Source organism: Pelodiscus sinensis, chromosome 20 (genome assembly GCF_049634645.1).
Source record: "Pelodiscus sinensis isolate JC-2024 chromosome 20, ASM4963464v1, whole genome shotgun sequence".
In the NCBI taxonomy this organism is placed as follows: Eukaryota; Metazoa; Chordata; order Testudines; family Trionychidae; genus Pelodiscus; species Pelodiscus sinensis.
Window position 1 is genome coordinate 30,513,645 of NC_134730.1, and position 19,081 is coordinate 30,532,725.

General features: G+C 46.7%; 1 protein-coding gene across 3 annotated transcripts in view; it reads right to left on the bottom strand.

Moving 5' to 3' along the window:
• Positions 1–19,081, bottom strand: part of CSNK1D (casein kinase 1 delta) — a 58,510-nt gene extending 39,429 nt beyond the window's left edge. For all 3 annotated transcript variants that reach the window (XR_012896945.1, XM_075904239.1, XM_075904240.1), the window contains exons 1-3: positions 18,840–19,081; positions 2,306–2,416; positions 22–170 (exon numbers count right to left, since the gene is read on the bottom strand). Coding sequence is in view for 2 of the 3 variants with exons in the window: in XM_075904239.1 (XP_075760354.1) it covers positions 22–170; positions 2,306–2,416; positions 18,840–18,915 (336 nt within the window). In the remaining variant the exon portion in view is untranslated. The remainder of the gene's footprint in view (positions 1–21; positions 171–2,305; positions 2,417–18,839) is intronic.

The following is a 19,081-nucleotide window of genomic DNA, read 5'->3' on the forward strand; positions in this document are numbered from 1 at the left end:
ATCATCAAAACAACTTCCTACCATTTGGTCAGCAAGCAACAGGACTGTCTTCAGACTGAATTTCCTTGAGCAAAAATTGAATAGGTCTTCAAGGCTTGGTCCCAACAACTCCATCACCATTACATTATAGTCTCCTTCAGCTCCACACCATTTAATTGTTGGAATACCAACTAGAACAGAGAGAAATAGTATAATCACAATGCTTTTATAGCTTATGTAGGTGGACTCCTAAGACAGTTTTAAAAACCACCCTTATCTTTTGATAATTTGATATATTCCCAATGAGGGCTATTTTGTGTCTCCGGTGATGCATAATATTTTACACTACTAAAAAGCTTTTTGAGAACATAACCCTTAAGATTCTGTAGCAGAGCTAACAAAATTTCTAGCAGCAGATATCTAAACTAGCATGATCCTCTTTCAAAAAAGAACAAACACATTTTGTGGTTTGCATTGTAAGCCCATGCTTTGATGCATTGTTGGATCGGGGCTTTGGAAAAAAATTTCACATATTCATATGGTCCCTGTTACGGAGGTAAACAGCTCCATTACATAGAGGGGAATCTGTGACAAGTGACTCAGGCAAAGTCATAGAGAGTGTGCTTGTCAGAACACACTTCAGAACTCAATTTCCTGGTCTCCAGAACTATGATCATATAAAAATAAAAGCATATCTTTGTGCTTTGTGGATTTTAGTTAGTTAGTTAACAATAAAACTGAGTTGACTTTACCTTTAAGCTCCAAAGCACTGTTGGTACAATGAAGTCAATAAAACTTCAGTATTTTTATCTACCATTGCATATGGTGGCTACTTAAATTCATGTTCTACTCTACGCCTCCTCTTAGGAGATCAAAATTATTTAAGAAGTAATTACAGGCAGTCCCCGAGTTACGTGGATCCTACTTACGCCGGATCCCTACATACGAACGGGGCTTTTCTTACCGCGGAGGACGCGGGCGGCAGGACCATGGTGCGTCTCGGCGGTCCCACCGCCTGCATCTCCCTGGTCTGTTGGGGGGGGGGAGGGGAGGGAGGCGCAGCTAGTGCCCCCCCCCCCCCCCCAGCAGACCAGGCTTTTCTCGCCGCGGAGGACGAGAAAAGCCGCTCCGCGTCTCCCTGGTCTGCTGGGGGGGCCACCCCAGCAGACCAGGGAGATGCGGAGCAAAGCCGCGGAGGACGCGGGTGGCGAGACTGCCGAGACGCGCCGCGGTCCCGCTGCCCGCGTCCTCCGCAGCTTTGCTCCGCGTCTTCCTGGTCTGCTGAGGGGGGGGGGGAGCGCAGCTAATGCGCGCCCCCCCTTCCCCCCCAGCAGACCAGGCTTTTCTTGCCGACGCCTGGGGTAGAGCAGCTGGGGCCCTGCTGGGTTGGTCCCGCAGCGCCACTCCTCGGCGCTACTGGACCAACCCAGCAGCACCCCAGCTGCTCTGCCCCAGGCGTCCCCAAGTCAGCCGCTGCTGAAACTGACTAGCGGCTGACTACAGGAAGCCCAAGGCAGAGCAGCTCTGCCTTGGGCTTCCTGCAGTCAGCCACTGGTCAGTTTCAGCAGTGGCTGACTTGGGGACACCTGGGATAGAGCAGCTGGGGTGCTGCCGGGTTGGTCCCCACAGCGCCGAGGTGCGGCACTGCAGGGACCTACCCGGCAGCGCCCCAGCTGCTCTGTTCCAGGCGTCCAGATTCAGACCCTGTTGAAACTGATCAGCGGCTGACTACAGGAAGCCCAGGGCAGAGCAGCTCTGCCTCGGGCTTCCTGTAGTCAGCCACTGGTCAGTTTCAACAGCAGCTGAATCTGGACGCCAGTTCCGACTTACATACAAGTTCAACTTAAGAACAAACCTACAGTCCCTATCTTGTACGTAACCCGGGGACTGCCTGTATTTCGTTCTGAAGTTTTAAGAAGCTAAAAAGCCAGAAGTGAGAATGCAAGCAGTTGGCATCTTCAGGGTTTTTTTCTTTGTATATCAATTAGTGCTCTATCTGAAAGTAATTTTTGGAGGTAAAAACTTGACATTGTATAAAAATTCAAAATATAATTAAAATATAAAAACAAATAGAAAAACATAAGAAAACTTTAAAAGCTGATAACCACCTGTTTTTAAAACTTTTTTTTTTAATCTGAGTTTTTGAAAAGAGAAAAACGTGAAATAAGTTTTGAGCCACGTTAATTGCATTAGGTAATGACAATGTTGGGTGCATATCCCCCACTACAGAAAAAACAAGGAAACCTCCTCATCTATAAATAGGAACCTGAACATTAAGCTGATAGCTATGAACACAGACTCTTACTAGATGGAAACTTAAATTTACCTCCTCCTTGCATCATTTTGTAGATTTTACTCTCTATGTGGAGCTGAGGATGTTTGGTTTTCACACATTCCAATTTGATGGCAACCTCCTCACCAGCAGCAATATCGGTTCCTAAGAACAGAAAAGTTGGCACTAAGATGCAAGAAAAGCAAGATATTTCTTTCCAAATGTTTTTCCCTGTATGGAAATTGGTAATTTCAATTAAACAAGACACTGAAACTCTTCTTATACTGATCATATAACAGACTGATAATAAAACTAATCTTTATTGAGTTAGGGTTAATATCTTTGAGTACACTGCATTAAAAATGTGACTGTATATTGTGGCATAGTATGCACCTTCTCTAGGAGGAAGAAGGATGTTAATCTAGTTCTTCTGTTGTTAGTCCTTTGAACCCACACCATGATGGAGCTATACCATCTCATAGAACTGGAAGGGACCTTTAGAGGTCATCGAGTCCAGTCCCCTGCCCTCACAGCACGATGAAGTACCATCCCTGACAGATTTGCCCCAGATCCCTAAATGGCCCCCTCAAGGATTGAACTCACAACCCTGGGTTTAGCAGGCCAATGCTCAAACCACTGAGCTATCCCTCCTCCCCAATGATACTCTATATACTACAGGATAAATCTCTCTAGTCTGGCACCACGGAAGGTCAATATTACCTAGCTGCATTACCAACACTTCTGCTGCGTACTGGGCTTTTCGGAGACAGTTAGGGGTATTAAAGCTAAACAACAGGACAGAACACTGAAAGCCAGGACTGGTGGCTGTAAAACTTTATGGGACTGCGGAGAAACTTGACCACACCCATGACAAGCAGACATCCAGGCAACTCAAATCATGCCAGACCAGAGAGTACTGGACTAGAGAGGTTCAGCCTGTGTGTGTCAATACAGGTTAAAAGGATTATCTGATTATGAACTGACTTCTCTGTTCCACTTCTGAGTTAAGATATATTTCTGTGCACCATTCTAGGATTAAGACCATCTAAAGCAGGGGTAGGAAACCTTTTCTGGGTTTTAAGTCACTGATCCACAAAAAGATTAGTTGGGGGCCCACACACAAGCGACACTCCTGCCATTCTCTTCATACACCAGAACCTAAGGGGGGGGCCAGGCTAGTAGATTGTGTGCTCCAGCCCCACGGTGGGATAGCGGGGGAGGGAGGACTGGATCACTAGCCAATTTGTAGCCATTCCTCTTTAAAAGATGGACCCAATCTGTAGTCTAATTTCTGGTAATACAGCTCTATAGGTCAAAATCCTATCTTTCCTTATTGGGACAAAGTTATACCACAAGCTCTGTTAGCCACAATGGCTTTTTTTCCCCACTGATTGAATGAATGGCAGTTTCTAAACTTAGAGGTGAACCATCATGATCTGGAAAAGCAAATCTGCAATTTGGGACAGAACTGCTTTCCTTCAAAGAAAAAAATGAGATTAATAAGGTGCATCAGCTGAAGTTAGCATGAAGCCTTAAAAGTCAATCCTAGGAAGAACTAACCCCTATGGCTAAGTCCCCAGATAAATGGAAAGGCCTTCTTGATGACTGGACACTGAGTCTGTAACTATCTACACTACAACAGCTACACTGCTCTACTGCTTCTGGGGAAGATGCCCTAAGCTGATGGAAGAGCTTACTCACTTTACTCTGGTATAATTTACATAGCTCAAGGGCGTGATCCATACCCAAAGTAAAGTGTAGTGTAGACTGTCTGAAAAATGTATGTCAAGCCGACTGGATGTCTAGGTGCAGCAATGAGTAAATCAGGTCCAAAACCACATGGAACTTGTAACCAAGAACAGCTAACAGGAGTTTCACAAGGAAGTTTAGAGGGGGAATTTTGAAGAGAGCTAGATACACCTGGCATTCTTTAAAACTTCCTTAGACTACACTAAAACCAAAACCACCTATCAAGAAACTAATTAGCTCTAGGAGTAAAAAGAGAAAGACAGAAGCCCAGCAGCAGATATGGGGCTATTCAGTTTATTGCACCCAATGCACCATGTATGATTGCCTGCCCTATGCCTCTAAGTGTGCATTCGGTGCAAGGAGCTCCTGGCCCTCAGAGACTGCATATGGACTTTGGAGACCAGAATGGCTGAATTGGAGGAGCTAAAGTAGAAAGATACATAGATGAGACCTTCCAGGACACAGTAGAAGTCCTATCCCCAGTGAGACAGCCACTGTGTTATTGAGAAGGGTGAAAGGCTCAGGAAAAACAACATCCAACTGGAGCAGAGGGAAAATGATTGCATAGTTCGGCCCGTCCTTCCAGATGATGTTTTTGTATCCTCTCACAATAAGGATGCCTCTTGGAGGAGGGAACTCCATTTATTAGGAAAAGGCAGGTGTTAGTAATGGGGGATTCAATCATTAGAAACAGACAGTTGGGTTTGTGATGACTGGGAGAACCCTGTGGTGACTTGCCTGCATAGTGCGAAGGTTGAGGATCTCTCAAGACATCTACATAGACATCTATCATACTAGGAGTCTACTGCAGGCCACCTAGCCAGGTGGAAAAGGCCTTTTTTAAACAATTAACAAAACTATCCAAAGCCCAAGATTTGGTGGTGATGGGGGACTTCAACTATCCAGACTTATGTTGGGAAACTAACACAGCGGGGCACAGGCTATCCAATAAGTTTCTGGACTGCATTGGAGACAACTTTCTGTTTCAGAAGGTTGAAAAAGCTACCAGAGGAGAAGCTGTTCTGGATTTGGTTTTAACAAATAGGGACGAACTAGTTGAGAACTTGAAAGTGGAAGACAGTATAGGGGACAGTGATCATGAAATAATAGAGTTCATGATCTTAAGGAAAGGTAGAAGGGAGACCAGCACAATTGAGGTAATGGATTTCAGGAAGGCAGATTTTGATAAGCTCAGAGAACTTGTAGGTAAGGTCCCATGGGAAGCAAGACTGAAGGGAAAAACAACTGAGGAGAGTTGGAAGTATTTCAAAGGGACGTTGTTAAGGGCCCAAAAGCAAACAATTCCACTGTGTAGGAAAGAGAGAAAATATGGCAAAAGACCAGCTTGACTTAACAAGGAGATCTTGCATGATCTCAAAATAAAAAAGGAGTCATATAAAAAATGGAAACTAGGACAAATAACAAAGGATGAATATAGGCAAGCAACACGGGAATGCAGGGGCAAGATTAGAAAGGCAAAGGCACAAAATGAGATCAAACTAGCTACAGGCATAAAGGGAAACAAGAAGACCTTTTATAAACACATTAAAAGCAAGAGGAAGACCAAGGACTGGGCCCACTGGTTAGTGAGGAGGGAGAAGCAGTAACAGGAAACTTGGAAATGGCGGAGATGCTCAATGACTTCTTTGTTTCGGTCTTCACCGAGAAGTCTGGAGGTGTGCCTAACGTAGTGAATACAAGCAGAGAGAGGGCAAGTTTAGAAGATAGGATACACAAAGAACAAGTTAAAAATCACTTAGGAAAGTTAGATGTCGGCAAGTCAACAGGTCCTGATGAAATGCATCCCAGGATACTCGAGGAGGTATCTGAGCCTTTAGCTATGATCTTTGAAAAATCATGGCAGACAAGGGAGATTCCAGAAGACTGGAAAAGGGCAAATATTGTGCCCATCTATAAAAAGGGGAATAAGAACAACCCAGGAAACTACAGACCGGTCAGTTTAACATCTGTCGCAGGGAAGATAATGGAGCAGGTAATTAAGGAAATCATATGCAAACACTTGGAAGGTAATAAAGTGATAGGGAATAGCCAGCATGGGTTTGTGAAGAACAAGTCATGCCAAACTAATCTGATAGCTTTCTTTGATAGGATAACGAGCCTTGTGGATAAGGGAGAAGCGGTGGATATCATATACCTAGACTTTAGTAAGGCATTTGATACAGTCTCACATGATATTCTTATTGATAAACTAGGCAAATATAACTTAGATAGGGCCACGATAAGGTGGGTGCATAATTGGCTGGATAACCGTAGTCAGAGAGTTGTTGTTAACGGTGCTAAATCCTGCTGGAAAGGGATAACGAGTGGAGTTCCGCAAGGGTCTGTTTTGGGACCTGTACTGTTCAATATCTTCATCAATGATGTAGATATTGGGATAGAGAGTACGCTTATTAAGTTTGCAGATGATACCAAACTGAGTGGGGTTGCAACTTCTTTGGAGGATAGGGACATAATTCAAAATGACCTTAGCAAGTTAGAGAAATGGTCAGAGGTAAACAGGATGAGGTTTAATAAAGAGAAATGCAAAGTGCTCCACTTAGGAAGGAACAATCAGTTCCATACATACAAGATGGGAAGCGACTGTCTAGGAAGGAGCATGGCAGAAAGGGATCTAGGGGTCATAGTGGACCACAAGTTCAATATGAGTCAACAGTGTGATGCAGTTGCAAAAAAAGCAAATATGATTCTAGGTTGTATCAAAAAGTGTGCTGTAAGCAAAACTCATGAAGTCATTCTGTCGCTCTACTCTGCACTAGTTAGGCCTCAGCTGGAGTACTGTGTCCAGTTCTGGGCGCCACATTTCAAGAAAGATGTGGAGAAATTGGAAAGGGTACAGAGAAGACCGACAAGAATGATTAAAGGTTTAGAGAACATGACCTATGAAGCCAGGCTTCATGAACTGGGCTTGTTTAGTTTGGAAAAAAGAAGATTAAGGGGGGACATGAGAGCGGTTTTCAAGTATCTAAAAGGGTGTCACAAGGAGGAAGGAGAAAATTTGTTCCTCTTGGTTTCTGAGGACAGGACAAGGAGTAATGGGCTTAAAGTGCAGCAGGGGAGGTTTAGATTGGACATTAGGAAAAAATTCCTAACTGTCAGGGTGGTCAAATATTGGAATAAATTGCCAAGGGAGGTGGTGGAATCTCCCTCTCTGGAGATATTTAAGAACAGGTTAGATAGACACCTGTCAGGGATGGTGTAGACGGAGCTTGGTCCTGCCTTGAGGGTGGGGGGGCTGGACTCGATGACCTCTCGAAGTCCCTTCCAGTCCTATTATTCTATGATTCTATGATTCTATGATAGGCTTATGCGTAGTGCTGGGGAGGATCCATTGGTCGTGGTACATCTAGGTACTAATGATTTAGGGAAGCATAGTAGAAAGGTCCTGAAGGCCAAATTCAAGCTGCTAGGAAAGAGATTGAAATCCAGGATCTTAATGGTAGTGTTATCTGAAATGCTTCCAGTTCCACATGTGGGGCCAGGTAGAACAGTAGGGTCTTGATGTGTGAATGAGACAATGGTGTAGGGAGGAGGGGTTTAGCTTTATTAGGAACTAGGGAAACTTTTGGGAAAGAAGAGCCTATACCGGAAGAATGGGCTCCACCTAACCCAAAATGGAACCAAATTGCTTGCACTTAAAATGAAAAAAGGTCATCGAGCTGTTTTTAAACTAAGGGCTGAAGGAAAGCCAACAGATGCAGAGGAGTACATGGATCAGACAGAGACATCTCGTAGGGGAGGGTCTATTAATAGAGATTCTCCATTTCCTAATAAAAAGGAGAGGATGGAATATGGAACATAAGAAGATATGCATAAGATCAGATGTGAAACATCACATAATGGCAGGCAGCTAACAGGTTTTCTAAGTGCTTAAATACAAATGCTAGAAGCTACTGTACAGTGGCTCAGGGGATGACCCCCCAGAGCTGCCACACAGCAGCTGGCTTTAGCTCCAGCAACCGCCACATGGCGGGCAGCTGCAGCAGCTGACGTTGGCTGTTTGCGGTGGCTCTGGGGTACATATTTTGGCAGACTGGTAACACTGTATATACTTATTTACTATTTGCATAATGAATATGCAAATTAAATTATACCAGTCTGCCAAAAGTTTGTGAATGGGTTTGCCAGTATAAAAGTGATGGAGAACCACTCCTAAAACTTACAGTGCCAAACGTAAAATCCCTGAAGCTGCACAGAAAGTCTCCAAAGACACCATAATAGAGGCTCAACTTAAATGTATACCCTAAATCAAAAGAAAGTAAGAGATCCAAAAAAGTAACACCGTGGCTTAACAGCCAAGTAAAAGAAGCACTGAGAGACAAAAAGGCATTGTTTAAAAGTGGAAGTTAAATCTTAGTGAGGAAAACAGAAAGGAGCATAAACTTGTCAAATGAAGTGTAAAAATATAATTAGGAAGGCCAAAAAGGAATCTGAACAACAGCTAACCAAAAATTTAAAAAACAACAATAATTTTTTAAAGTACATCAGAGGCAGGAAGCCTGCTAAACAACCAATGGGGCCAGTAGGCAACTGAGATGCTAAAGGAACACTTGAGGATAAGGTAATTGCAGAGAAACTAAATGAATTATTTGCATCAGTCTTTACAGCTGAGGATGTTAGGAAGATTCCCACGCCTGGACCATTCTTTTAAAGTGACAAATCTGAGGAATTGTCCCAGATTGAAGGGTGATTAGAAAAAGTTTGGGACAAATTGTTCAACTAAACAGTAACAAGTCACCAGGACCAGATGGCATTCACTCAAGTTCTGAAAGAACTCAAAAGTGAAATTGCAGAACTATTAACTGGTTTGTAAGCTATCCTTTAAATCAGGGCTACTCAACACATGGCCAGCACGACCCGCAGCCTGTTTGTTTGTGGCCAGCGGTGCAGTTTGGCTTTACACGGGGCTTGACATGCAGCCTGCATGTAGTCAATATAATATTCTTCTGCTGATGTGTGTTTTAGTAGTTATATTCCTGGACTGTCATTGCTCATTAAAAGTGCTGTCATATGGGTGGAAATCAGGTAAATATTGCATTTTATTAATATCATCAGAACGGACTTAAATGGGGCTTGTGTGTTGTGTAGTCTTGCTTTAATCTTTGTATTCATGTCTATCACTGCAAAAGAAGCTATTTGCATATATATTTGCATGTATATGCAAACACACTTAAGCTGCAGTTCGCAGCATGTGCTATGAGTATCATTGTGACTCCCAGGGCTTCCAAAGTTGAGTAGCCCTGCTTTAAATCATCTTCTGTACCAAATGGCTGGAAGATAGCTAATGAGATGCATATCTTTAAAAAGGGCTCTAAAGGTGACCATGGCAATTACAGACCTGTAAGTCTAACACCAGTACTAGGCAAATTAATTGAAACCATGATAAAGAACAGAATTGTCAGATACCTAGATGAGCATAATCTGTGGGGGAAAAGTCAACATGGTTTCTGTAAAGGGAAATCATGGCTTACTAAAGTTCTTTGAGAGGGTCAACAAGCATGTGAACAAGGAAGACTTGGGGGATATAGCATATTCGATTTCCAGAAAGCCTTTGAAAGGTTCCCTCACTAAAGGCTCCTAAGTGAAGCAAGCGGTCATGGCATAAGAGGGAAGGTCCTCTCAAACTGATAACTAGCTAAAAAGATAGGAAGCAAAAAGTAGGAATAAATGATCAGTTTTCAGAATGGAGAGAGGTAACTACAGGTTGAATCTCTCTTAACCAGGACTCTCAAGGCCTGGGACCAAAGAGTCCTGTGAAGGACTGGTGGCTAGGAGCCCTGCAGCAGGGCCGCAGCCCAGTAGCGGGGCTGCCCAGTGGCAGCAAAACTGGGATCCCAGCAGCAGAGCTGCAGCACGGTGGTGACACTGTGGGGTGGGAGATGGGGGGCTGGGAGACAGCAGGGCTGCCTGGCAGCACAACCAGGAACCCAGCAGCCCTGCTGCTGCCCACCAGTGTACCGGGATTACGAAGCAGTAGGGCTGCCCTGTGAGGCTAGGAGCCCAGGAGTGGGGTTGCCCACAGCACAGCAAAAAGCCCGGCAGCCCCATTACCACGCAAAGGAGCTGTCCGGTGAGACCAGAAGGCAGCAGAGTTGCTGCCCACTGGCATACCTGGACCCCAGCAATGGGGCGGTGCAGGTGGCGGCAGGGCTACCATAGTGGGGCCAGTAGCCCTGGATGCAGAGGGGCTGGTGGCAGGGGGAAGCTGGATGGGAGGCTGGCAGCAAGGCCGTGGATGGGGGAGCTGGTGGCAGGAGAACCCCAGAAATGACCTTCCCTGGTCCAGCAAAATCCCTCATCTGAGACCAGTCAGGTCCCGAGAGTGCCAGACCAAGGAGGTCCAACCTGCAGTGGTGTCCCACAGGGGTTCGTACTGGGACCAATCCTATTCAACATAATTATAAACAATTCAGAGAAAGGGGTAAGCAGTGAATTGGGAAAACCTGCAAATGATAATAAACTGCTCAAGATAGGGAAGTCCAAAGCAAACTGCAAAGAGCATCAAAAGGATTTCACAAAACAGCAAATGATTTTAATGTTGATAAATGCAAAATAATGCATATTGGAAACATACTCCCAACTACAGGTACTGAATAGTGGGGACTATTAGCTATTACGACTCGACAGAGCTTGGAATTATTGAGGATAGGTCTCTGAAAACATCTACTCAATGCACAGCAGAAGCCAAAAAAAGAGAACAAAATGTCAGGAATCATTTAAAAAGGGATAGAGAATCTTTTATTGCATCTTTATAACTCCATAGCATACCCACATTTTGAATACCATGTGCAGATGTGGTTGCCTCATCTCAAAAAAATATTTCTTTGCATGGAAAAAGTCAGAAAAGGGCAACTAAAATGATTAGGAGTTTGGAACACCTTCCATATGAGGAGATATTAAAAAGACTAGGACTTTATCAGCTTAGAAAAGAGGAAACTAAAACAGGATATGATAGAAGTCTATAAAAATAAGGAAAAGTTATTTACTTTTTTAGTAACTTGTTTAGAGATTCAGGACAAAATGCGATCATATGTCCCGAGCGGGCTACTGTCGGATGCCAAGCCAGACCCGGGAAAAGCAAAAAAAAAAAAACTTCCTTAATTAGAAAATACCAGACATATAAATATTTTCTCAATACCGGACACCTGGCAACCCTACCCTGAGCACATCATACACGTGAACCTCCTATCCTGAACCGGTCACAGCGCCAGTTTTCTGCCACAACACTCATGCACCACTCACACACCACAAACCTGTGCTGAGCCCATCATATACACAACTGCCCCCCCCCGAGCCTCTCATACATCACAGCCCAAACTCCTGCACTCACACCCCCAAGCCTGCGGCTTGCTCAGCACTCCAACCCTCCACCTGACCCCAACTCTCTCCAGCCTGAAGCCCCCTCCCTGAGCCAGCATCCCCTTCTCCTCCTCCTCCTGCAGCCAAATTCCCTCCCTGAACTTGCACACCTCACCCCTTCCCACATCCACATCCCTCATTCCCACTCCAGAGCCCGCACGTCTTGTCTCAACCCAGGGAGAGTGAGTAAGGGCTGGGGTCAGCAAGTGATAGAAAGAAGGGGAATGGAGAGAGCAGGGCCTCAAGGAAGGGGTGGGGTTTGGCGGAAGAGATGGGGTAGATCTTGGCTTGCCCTGACATTTAAAAAGTGATCATGAGTATAAAAAGGTTGGAGGCCACTGATATAGGGATTCGGAGGAGGGGCTAGCCAGGCGGTTGGTGTCTGTATCTATGGCTCTCCTGCCCAGAGACCCACCACAAACCCCTATGCCCAGCACCCCCACCCAGCTAAAATCATGCACAGATCTCTATGCCCAGAGACTCCTCCACAGTATCAACATCCAGGGTGGGAAGCTGAGACCGAAGTGCACGGGGCCAGAAGTGGAGCCGCAAATAAAATCTCAGGTGCTGCACCTCTCCTCCCACTCCTCCTTCCTGAATCCATGCTGCCCAACACCTTTCCACAAATCCCTCACTGCCTAGAGCCACCCAAACACCCCCTCCCCTGCCTCTTTCCGAAATCACTGGCCTGACTGTTGGCAGAAGAGCCCCAGGAGAGCTTCCTGATGCCTTTTCCCCTTCAGCCTGCCCCCAGCCCCCCCACCAGACTGAAGTGGTAAATACTGAATTTTTTTAGCACACAGCTAGGCCACATACATTCTGTGGGTTGAGAACCACTGCACCAGAGAGACTGTTTCCCATCCTGTGACCATACTACTGCAGCTGGAACCAGTAAAAGCATTCCATATGGAGATCACACACTTTGAAAGAGAGGACTGATAGTGAGACATTCTTTACTAGAGATCATCACCTCTAGAAATAGCCTTGTTTATCACTAGGGGAATAAAGTAGCCTGGCCTTACAACCTTCAGGGCATGCCACAAGGCACATCTATTTCCATCAGCTGCTGAAGAGGATAGGATTTGAGGGGGATTAGATCTGTGTGGAGCCAGGTAGTTTGTTTTGTAAGGGATCGAGTTCTGCTGGATATGGGGTTAGGCTGCTATTTAATGTTTCTCCTTGTAACTTGTATAAAGAGCACCTAGAGCCTTGGATAGGCCCTCTTTTGTATAAACCCAAATAAACAAACGATTATCTTAACTATGGATGTAAAAACCCCTTTAATTGGCTAACTGGTTAAACATATTTAGCCAGTTAACTGATGGGGAGGGTAAGCACCCCATTTCCCTGCCTGCCACTGGGCTGGAGTGCCCCCCCCCCTCGGCAACAGGCAGGGGATGCTGCAGCCTGGCAGGGGCTGGAGTAGCCCCCCACCAGTTAGGACGAGGGTTACCAGTTAACCGGTTAAACCTTCACATCCCCAATCTTAAAGACAGGCAAATGAGGCAGTATAAAAGATTCAACGTCAGTTCCTGGGAGAGTAAAACGGGAGTATTACAAGGCTTTTTGTTTGTAACTTTATAAAGAACAAAGTGATGTTTTAAGCCATACAATTTTGTATTCCTAGTTCTTTACACCTTCATTTCAAGTCTAGATACTTGTTAATGCCCTCATCATTAATGTAAATGTTTTTATTCTGTTCTTTTATATAGGAATTAAATCATACAGGATTATACTTCAGAGCAGTGTTTCCCTACTGGTAGACAGCAACTGCTGAGAGTGATCAGAGAGTTGTGAGGCATTTTATTACAATTCTAAAAGAAAAGGAAGTTTCCAGAACAACTTTGAAATGGTCTTCATGGTTTGTGATCAAATGTAGCAGTAGTATACATTTTTAAATTTTACTTTTAATAGTAAATGTAGAGGTTATGAAAATTTGACTTAGAATAAGGAGTTGCCAAGCTGACAAATGTCATGCTCGAGTCTGAAAGAGGGCCAGGTTTTGCAATCAATACGGCTGTGTCTAGACTGGCCAGTTTTTTCGGAAAATCAGCCACTTTTCCGGAAAAACTTGCCAGGTGTCTACACTGGCCGCTTAAATTTCCGCAAAAGCAATGACAATCTCATGTAAGATTGTCACTGCTTTTGCGGAAATACTATGCTGCTCCTGTTCGGGCAAAAGTCTTTTTCCGAAAAACTTTTGCACAAAAGGGCCAGTGTAGACAGCAGAGATTTATTTTCCAGAAAAAAACCCAGATCACCCAAAATTGCGATCGGGGCTTTTTTGCAGAAAAGTGCATCTAGATTGGCCACGGACGCTTTTCCGCAAAAAGTGCTTTTGCGGAAAAGCATCCTGCCAATCTAGACGCACTTTTCCGAAAATGCTTTTAACGGAAAACTTTTCCATTAAAAGCATTTCCGGAAAATCATGCCAGTGTAGACGTAGCCTACCAGTTTGATTCCAAAGACTCTGACCAAGTGCATTAAACATATACCTATTTTAAAGTTGTTATTCTTCGCTATCTATATATTTATCCATCCTTGGGACTGTTTAAAAAGATACCTGAGCATTCATGCAACTTCCCCCCCCCCCCCTTTTCCTCTCAGTGGAGCAATTTCAAATGATTTAAGCATATTAAACCCCTAGTTTGTTCTTTTTAAATTCCCACTTTAAAGTTCTTTGGATTTTGAAATTTGCCCTATCAAGTCCTACACAGCCAGCATGGTCACAGTTTGAGGAAGAAGGCACAGAATCCGAAAGCAGAAAGTGGCAGAGGATGAACTGCTGACTCCCTTCTGAAAAGTGTCATTTGAGACAGCCTCTTTCTCCATACTCAGGTTACCTTAGCCCAGTGTTTCTCAAACTGCTCCATGGAGCCCCAAGACATCTCCAGGGGCTTCGCAAGGTTGACAAACTGGAAACGTTGGTAGGTACAACACATACAATCAGTAGACTGCTGGGGCTCGGCATAATTTTTACACGTGTAAAGGGCTCCAGAGCCCAAAAAGTTTGAGAACCGCTGTCTTAGTCTCCCAGCACATCCTATAATTGCAGTGAATTATGAGGATAAGGTAGGGAAAGGAATCAAAACCCCAATCTAAAGTTTGAGAGGTTTAAAAAACTAGTGTGTAACTATTAAAAACCATTATTGGCTAGGTAGTGAACTAGTTTCAAAATGATCTCAGAAGCTGTCTGGACTTAGTTATACCCCATTCATACTCGCTTCACAATTATGGAAATAAACTAGCTTTAGAAAATTGTAAACAGAAACAAATATTAGCTGACTCTACACTATTTCAACATTTAGACAAACAGTGCCTATTCTAGGTAGCTGAAGGCACAAACATAATGAAACTAAGAATTTTTATTCACAAAAGCATTTCATGCCAGCTCCTGAGAAAAAACAGATTATCTTTCCCTGCCCCCACCCAAAAAAGTCCACATCATTAGCCACATCTCTTAAACGGAAACTCTTCCCAGATGTCTGTAAAAAAACATGTTTTTGGCAGCATGCCCTAACAGTGAGCTCAGTTTAGTTGGCTATTCTGAACCAAAATAATTGAGCACTCTCCTGCAGGATGTTCCACAAACATCTGTAAGGGCATGTCTTCACTGCAGGATAACGGACAGCGATCGATCCAGTGGGATTTCCTGTTAGCCATCCGTGGACTTTGGTGCTTTCCCAGACCGAGAAGCACAAGGAGACTCAACAGGAGACAATGCAAGAAGTGTATCTATGTATGCTGACTTCAGCTATGTTATTCACGTAGCAGAAGCTGATTAACTTAGCAAGATCTCCATCTGTACTGTAGGAAATCTCTTAGGGCAGGTCTAGGTTAGGAAAAACAGGACTAATACTTCACTTGAGCACCTCCACCAATAGAAGCTTTTCTGTAGATAGAGATGACAAGCACTGGCTTGCTCTCTTGCTTCTACCACCATTCCTAATGAAAATACTAAGACAGTATTTCCCAAATGGTGTTCTGTGGAACCTGCGGTTCTGTGAAGTGAAACAAAGGGTTCCGCAAAAAAATTCTACTTCCTCTCCCCCTGCAGAGCCCGTAGGCAGCTCCCATTGGAGCTTTGCCAGCAGGGGCAAGCTTCTGCAGCATGCGGCTCAGGCCACTCTACCACCCACTGCGGCTGCCCCACCACCATGCACTCCCCTCTTCACCCGGCAGGTCTGCCCCTGTCCCACAGCGCCTCCGGTGCCACACAGCCTCCTGCTCCTCGTATGCAGGAAGTGGTTTGTTACAGCAGTCGCTGTTGCTGGGAGAGGAGGAGTGGCTGGGCGCGAGGTGACGAGTAGCCACTCCCAGACCTCAGCATTTTTAAACTGCTGCCTGCACCCCAGCAGGGGCCATGCGGAACTCAGCTGGGGCTCTGCCCTCCCCCTCGGGATGCACTTGAGCTCTGCCACCCCCCCTTGGGGTGCACTCGTGCCCGCTACCCCCCATGCGCTGCTGGTCTCTCTCCCCACACTCCTCCCCACCCTGCTGGGGAAGCAGCAGAGTCTGGTCTGGCAGGGAAGGTCGGGGTTTCTACACAGGAAGCCTGACCTAGTGCTGCAGCTGCGCTGAGATCCCCGCTTGTGGGGGGGACATCTGAGCTCTCTCTCCTACCCCCCTGCTGAGGGAACAAGAGCATGCTGCTTGGAGGCTTTCCCTGCTGCAGCAGGTGCCAAGCCAAGTATGCATTTCCCCCTTGTTCCCAGACCCTACACCCAAATCCCCTGCACTCACTCCCTTTCCCTCGCCAAGACTCCACATTCCCAGCTTGGTCTGACACCCTGCTCCATACATGAAACTGTTTGTTCTTAGGGGTTCCACGAAATTCTTTCGAGTTTAAAAAGGTTCCATGGCCAAATAAAATTGGGAAACACTGTACTAAGGAAATGCCAACTCAAATGCCTCTGCTGATCTTAGTTATGGCAGCACTGCATGGCACAGCCTCTTAACACAGGCAGCCCCTAAACCACCTAACTCAAAATCAACATCTTAAACTCCTTCAAGAAACCTACAGGTAGCCAGGACAGAATCTGGAGCACAGGTATTATACGTGCATAACAACATATACCACCTTCCTCACACAGTCTTCTAAATGAAGGCATTAACAGAGCCCAAGAATCCTGAGCTGTCTCTATATACACTGCAGACCATCAGCTAGAAACATTCAGACCTCATTATACATATGTTCTCTTCCAAGATAATCACTATTCAGTGCCTGTGAACAAACTATTTTAATTTAGAATTTGAGGAACAGCGGTCCATTGGAATAAGAAATACTGTACTGTAGAAAGTAAATTAATTTGCATACAGATGATATTATTGCAATAACATACACAAATTGGTGATATTCTTTTTAATCTAAGTGTACTAGGGAATGGTGCCCCCTGCTTCCTGCACTTGCCAACCCCCCTCTGGGGGGGGCAGCCCCAGTTCTCCCCTTGGCCACCAGGGAGGGCAGGCAGCAGCCTTGCCAGCCCAGGCCCCTTCTCCTTCCCTCCGTGCCCGTTAACCAGGGCCCTTTCTCTCTCCCCCACAGTCTAACCGTAACCCCCATGATTGGCTGAGTATCCTGTCAGGCCTGGCACAAATCCCAGCAGTTCTTCCCCTTCCCCCAGCACTGTGGAGGGTCCACGGCCACCTTGGCTCTTCCCCCTGCCCCTAGGGAGGGCCAAGCCCTGGGGAGACCCTGCCTGCCTTCCAGCAGGCATCTCCCATGTGTGCTGTGGGGGGTGGGCTTCCTCCCCCTCATTCACCAGGAGGGGCTGGGCCCAATTTTCCCTCTGGCTCCATCTCTCCCACATCCCCTCCACGCTGCTCCAGCCCTTGCTGCACCAAGCCATGTGTTCTCCCTGCCCTCCCGCCCCTCGTGCCTCTGGTACAGCCAGCCCCAGATCGGGAAGTGACAACTAGTCGACTATCTGATTAGCAAATGATTATCGGATAGTCGACTGCTCGCTTCCCCCCCTTGCTGCCTCTATCAGAAAGAGGCAACAGGGGGGGAGAGAGAGGAGGGAGTGCTTCAAAGCCGGGCTTCCTGCAGCACTGCTATTTTGAAACACCACATGCAGCCTGGGCCAGCTAGGGTGCCCCCAGGCTGCACGTGGCATTTCAAAGCAGCAGCGCCAGATGGAGCCCAGGATCAGCTGGGGACTCCCCCACTGTCCCCAGGCTCCATGCAGCACTGCCGCTTTGAAACACTGCATGGAGCCTGATGCTGAACTCCCCATGGCATTTCAAAGCAGCAGCGCTGCACAAAGCACAGGGTCAGCATGGGAAACCCCAGAAGACTCCAGGCTCCACGCAGCATAGCCGCTCTGAAACACCATGTGCAGTCTGATGCTGGGCTCCCCACAGCGTTTCAAAACGGCAGTGCCACCAGGAACCTGGAGCCAGCCCACCTGACCCTCAGCTCTATGCAGCGCTGCTGCTTTGAAATGCAGGGGGTAGCACAGGGCCAGTGGGAGACTGCTTGGTCCCCCGCTGGCCCCATGCTCCTTGCAGTGCTTTTGCCTTTGAAATGTAGCAAAGCAGACGTGCCCTATCGAATAATCGATACAAATTTAACATCTTTAGCCCCAGCTCAACTCAGGGGATGGACTGTCCCCCACTCCAGGCCCCCTCTTCCCCCAGAGCTCTGTAATTTTCCTCCCTGACTTCCCCCCCATGCCACCAGCAGCAGCTTACTTTTAGAGCCACTGCTGCTTGGGAGACATAGGTTGCAGATCCTTGCTGGATTAGCAGCAGCAGGGAGGACAGGAGGAGGCAGGGAAGCTGAGGGGGGAGGGACACCGAGTGACATGATTATGTCCCAGTAGAAAAATCTTTTAAAATATATAGAGATTTCTAGATTTCCCAGCAGTTGTAGCAGGATGGTATATGTTTTCTGGCTCATATTTCAAAGGCTACTCCAATTTTTAAAAGTAGACACCTATGATAACATGTTACCTATGGGGTTTTTTCAAATTCTGTATGTAGCATGTTAGCAGGGGTGTCTGCTTATCAACACTAGAACAGCCTTCCAAAGACAAAAATCCAGAGACCTGTTATTCCAAACCCATTAAAGACGTGTTTAAAAGGGTGCAGTTTCTCAAGTCTGTTTATGATTTCAATGAACAGAATGCAGAGGCTCAGCCCACTGTAACCGACACGGTGTAAGCACAAAGCAAGAGACTCCCTGCCCAGAGGAGGTCACACGTAGGCCGGGCGCAGTGAGCGACACGCACGAGGCAGGCGCACAGGGCCTCAGAGGCCGAGCAGGGCAGGAGGGACCCGCAGTGACAGCAGCCCCGACCGCTCCAGAGCGATGACGCGGCTGCTGCAGCCACGGGCCGGACTCGCGTCCAAGTCACCAGCCCCCCGCCGCGGTTACAGAGCGGGCAGGGCGAGGGCAGCCCGGCCACGCCCGCCCCGGGCCCCGGACCTGACACCCGCCCGCGGCCGGGCCCCGCCTCACCGAGGTAAATGTCCCCGAAGGAGCCGCTGCCGATCTTCCGGCCCAGCCGGTAGCGGTTCCCCACGCGCAGCTCCATGGCGGCCGCCGGCCTCCCGCTGCCGCTTAGAGCCCGGCGGCCCCGGCCACCATCGCGGCCGCCTCGCGGACGGGCGACTCTGGCTCGGATGGACGCGGATTCCCCCGAGCTCCGACTCCCCTCAGCGTCTCAGTGCCCGGGCCGCCATACTGTGTGACCTCACTTC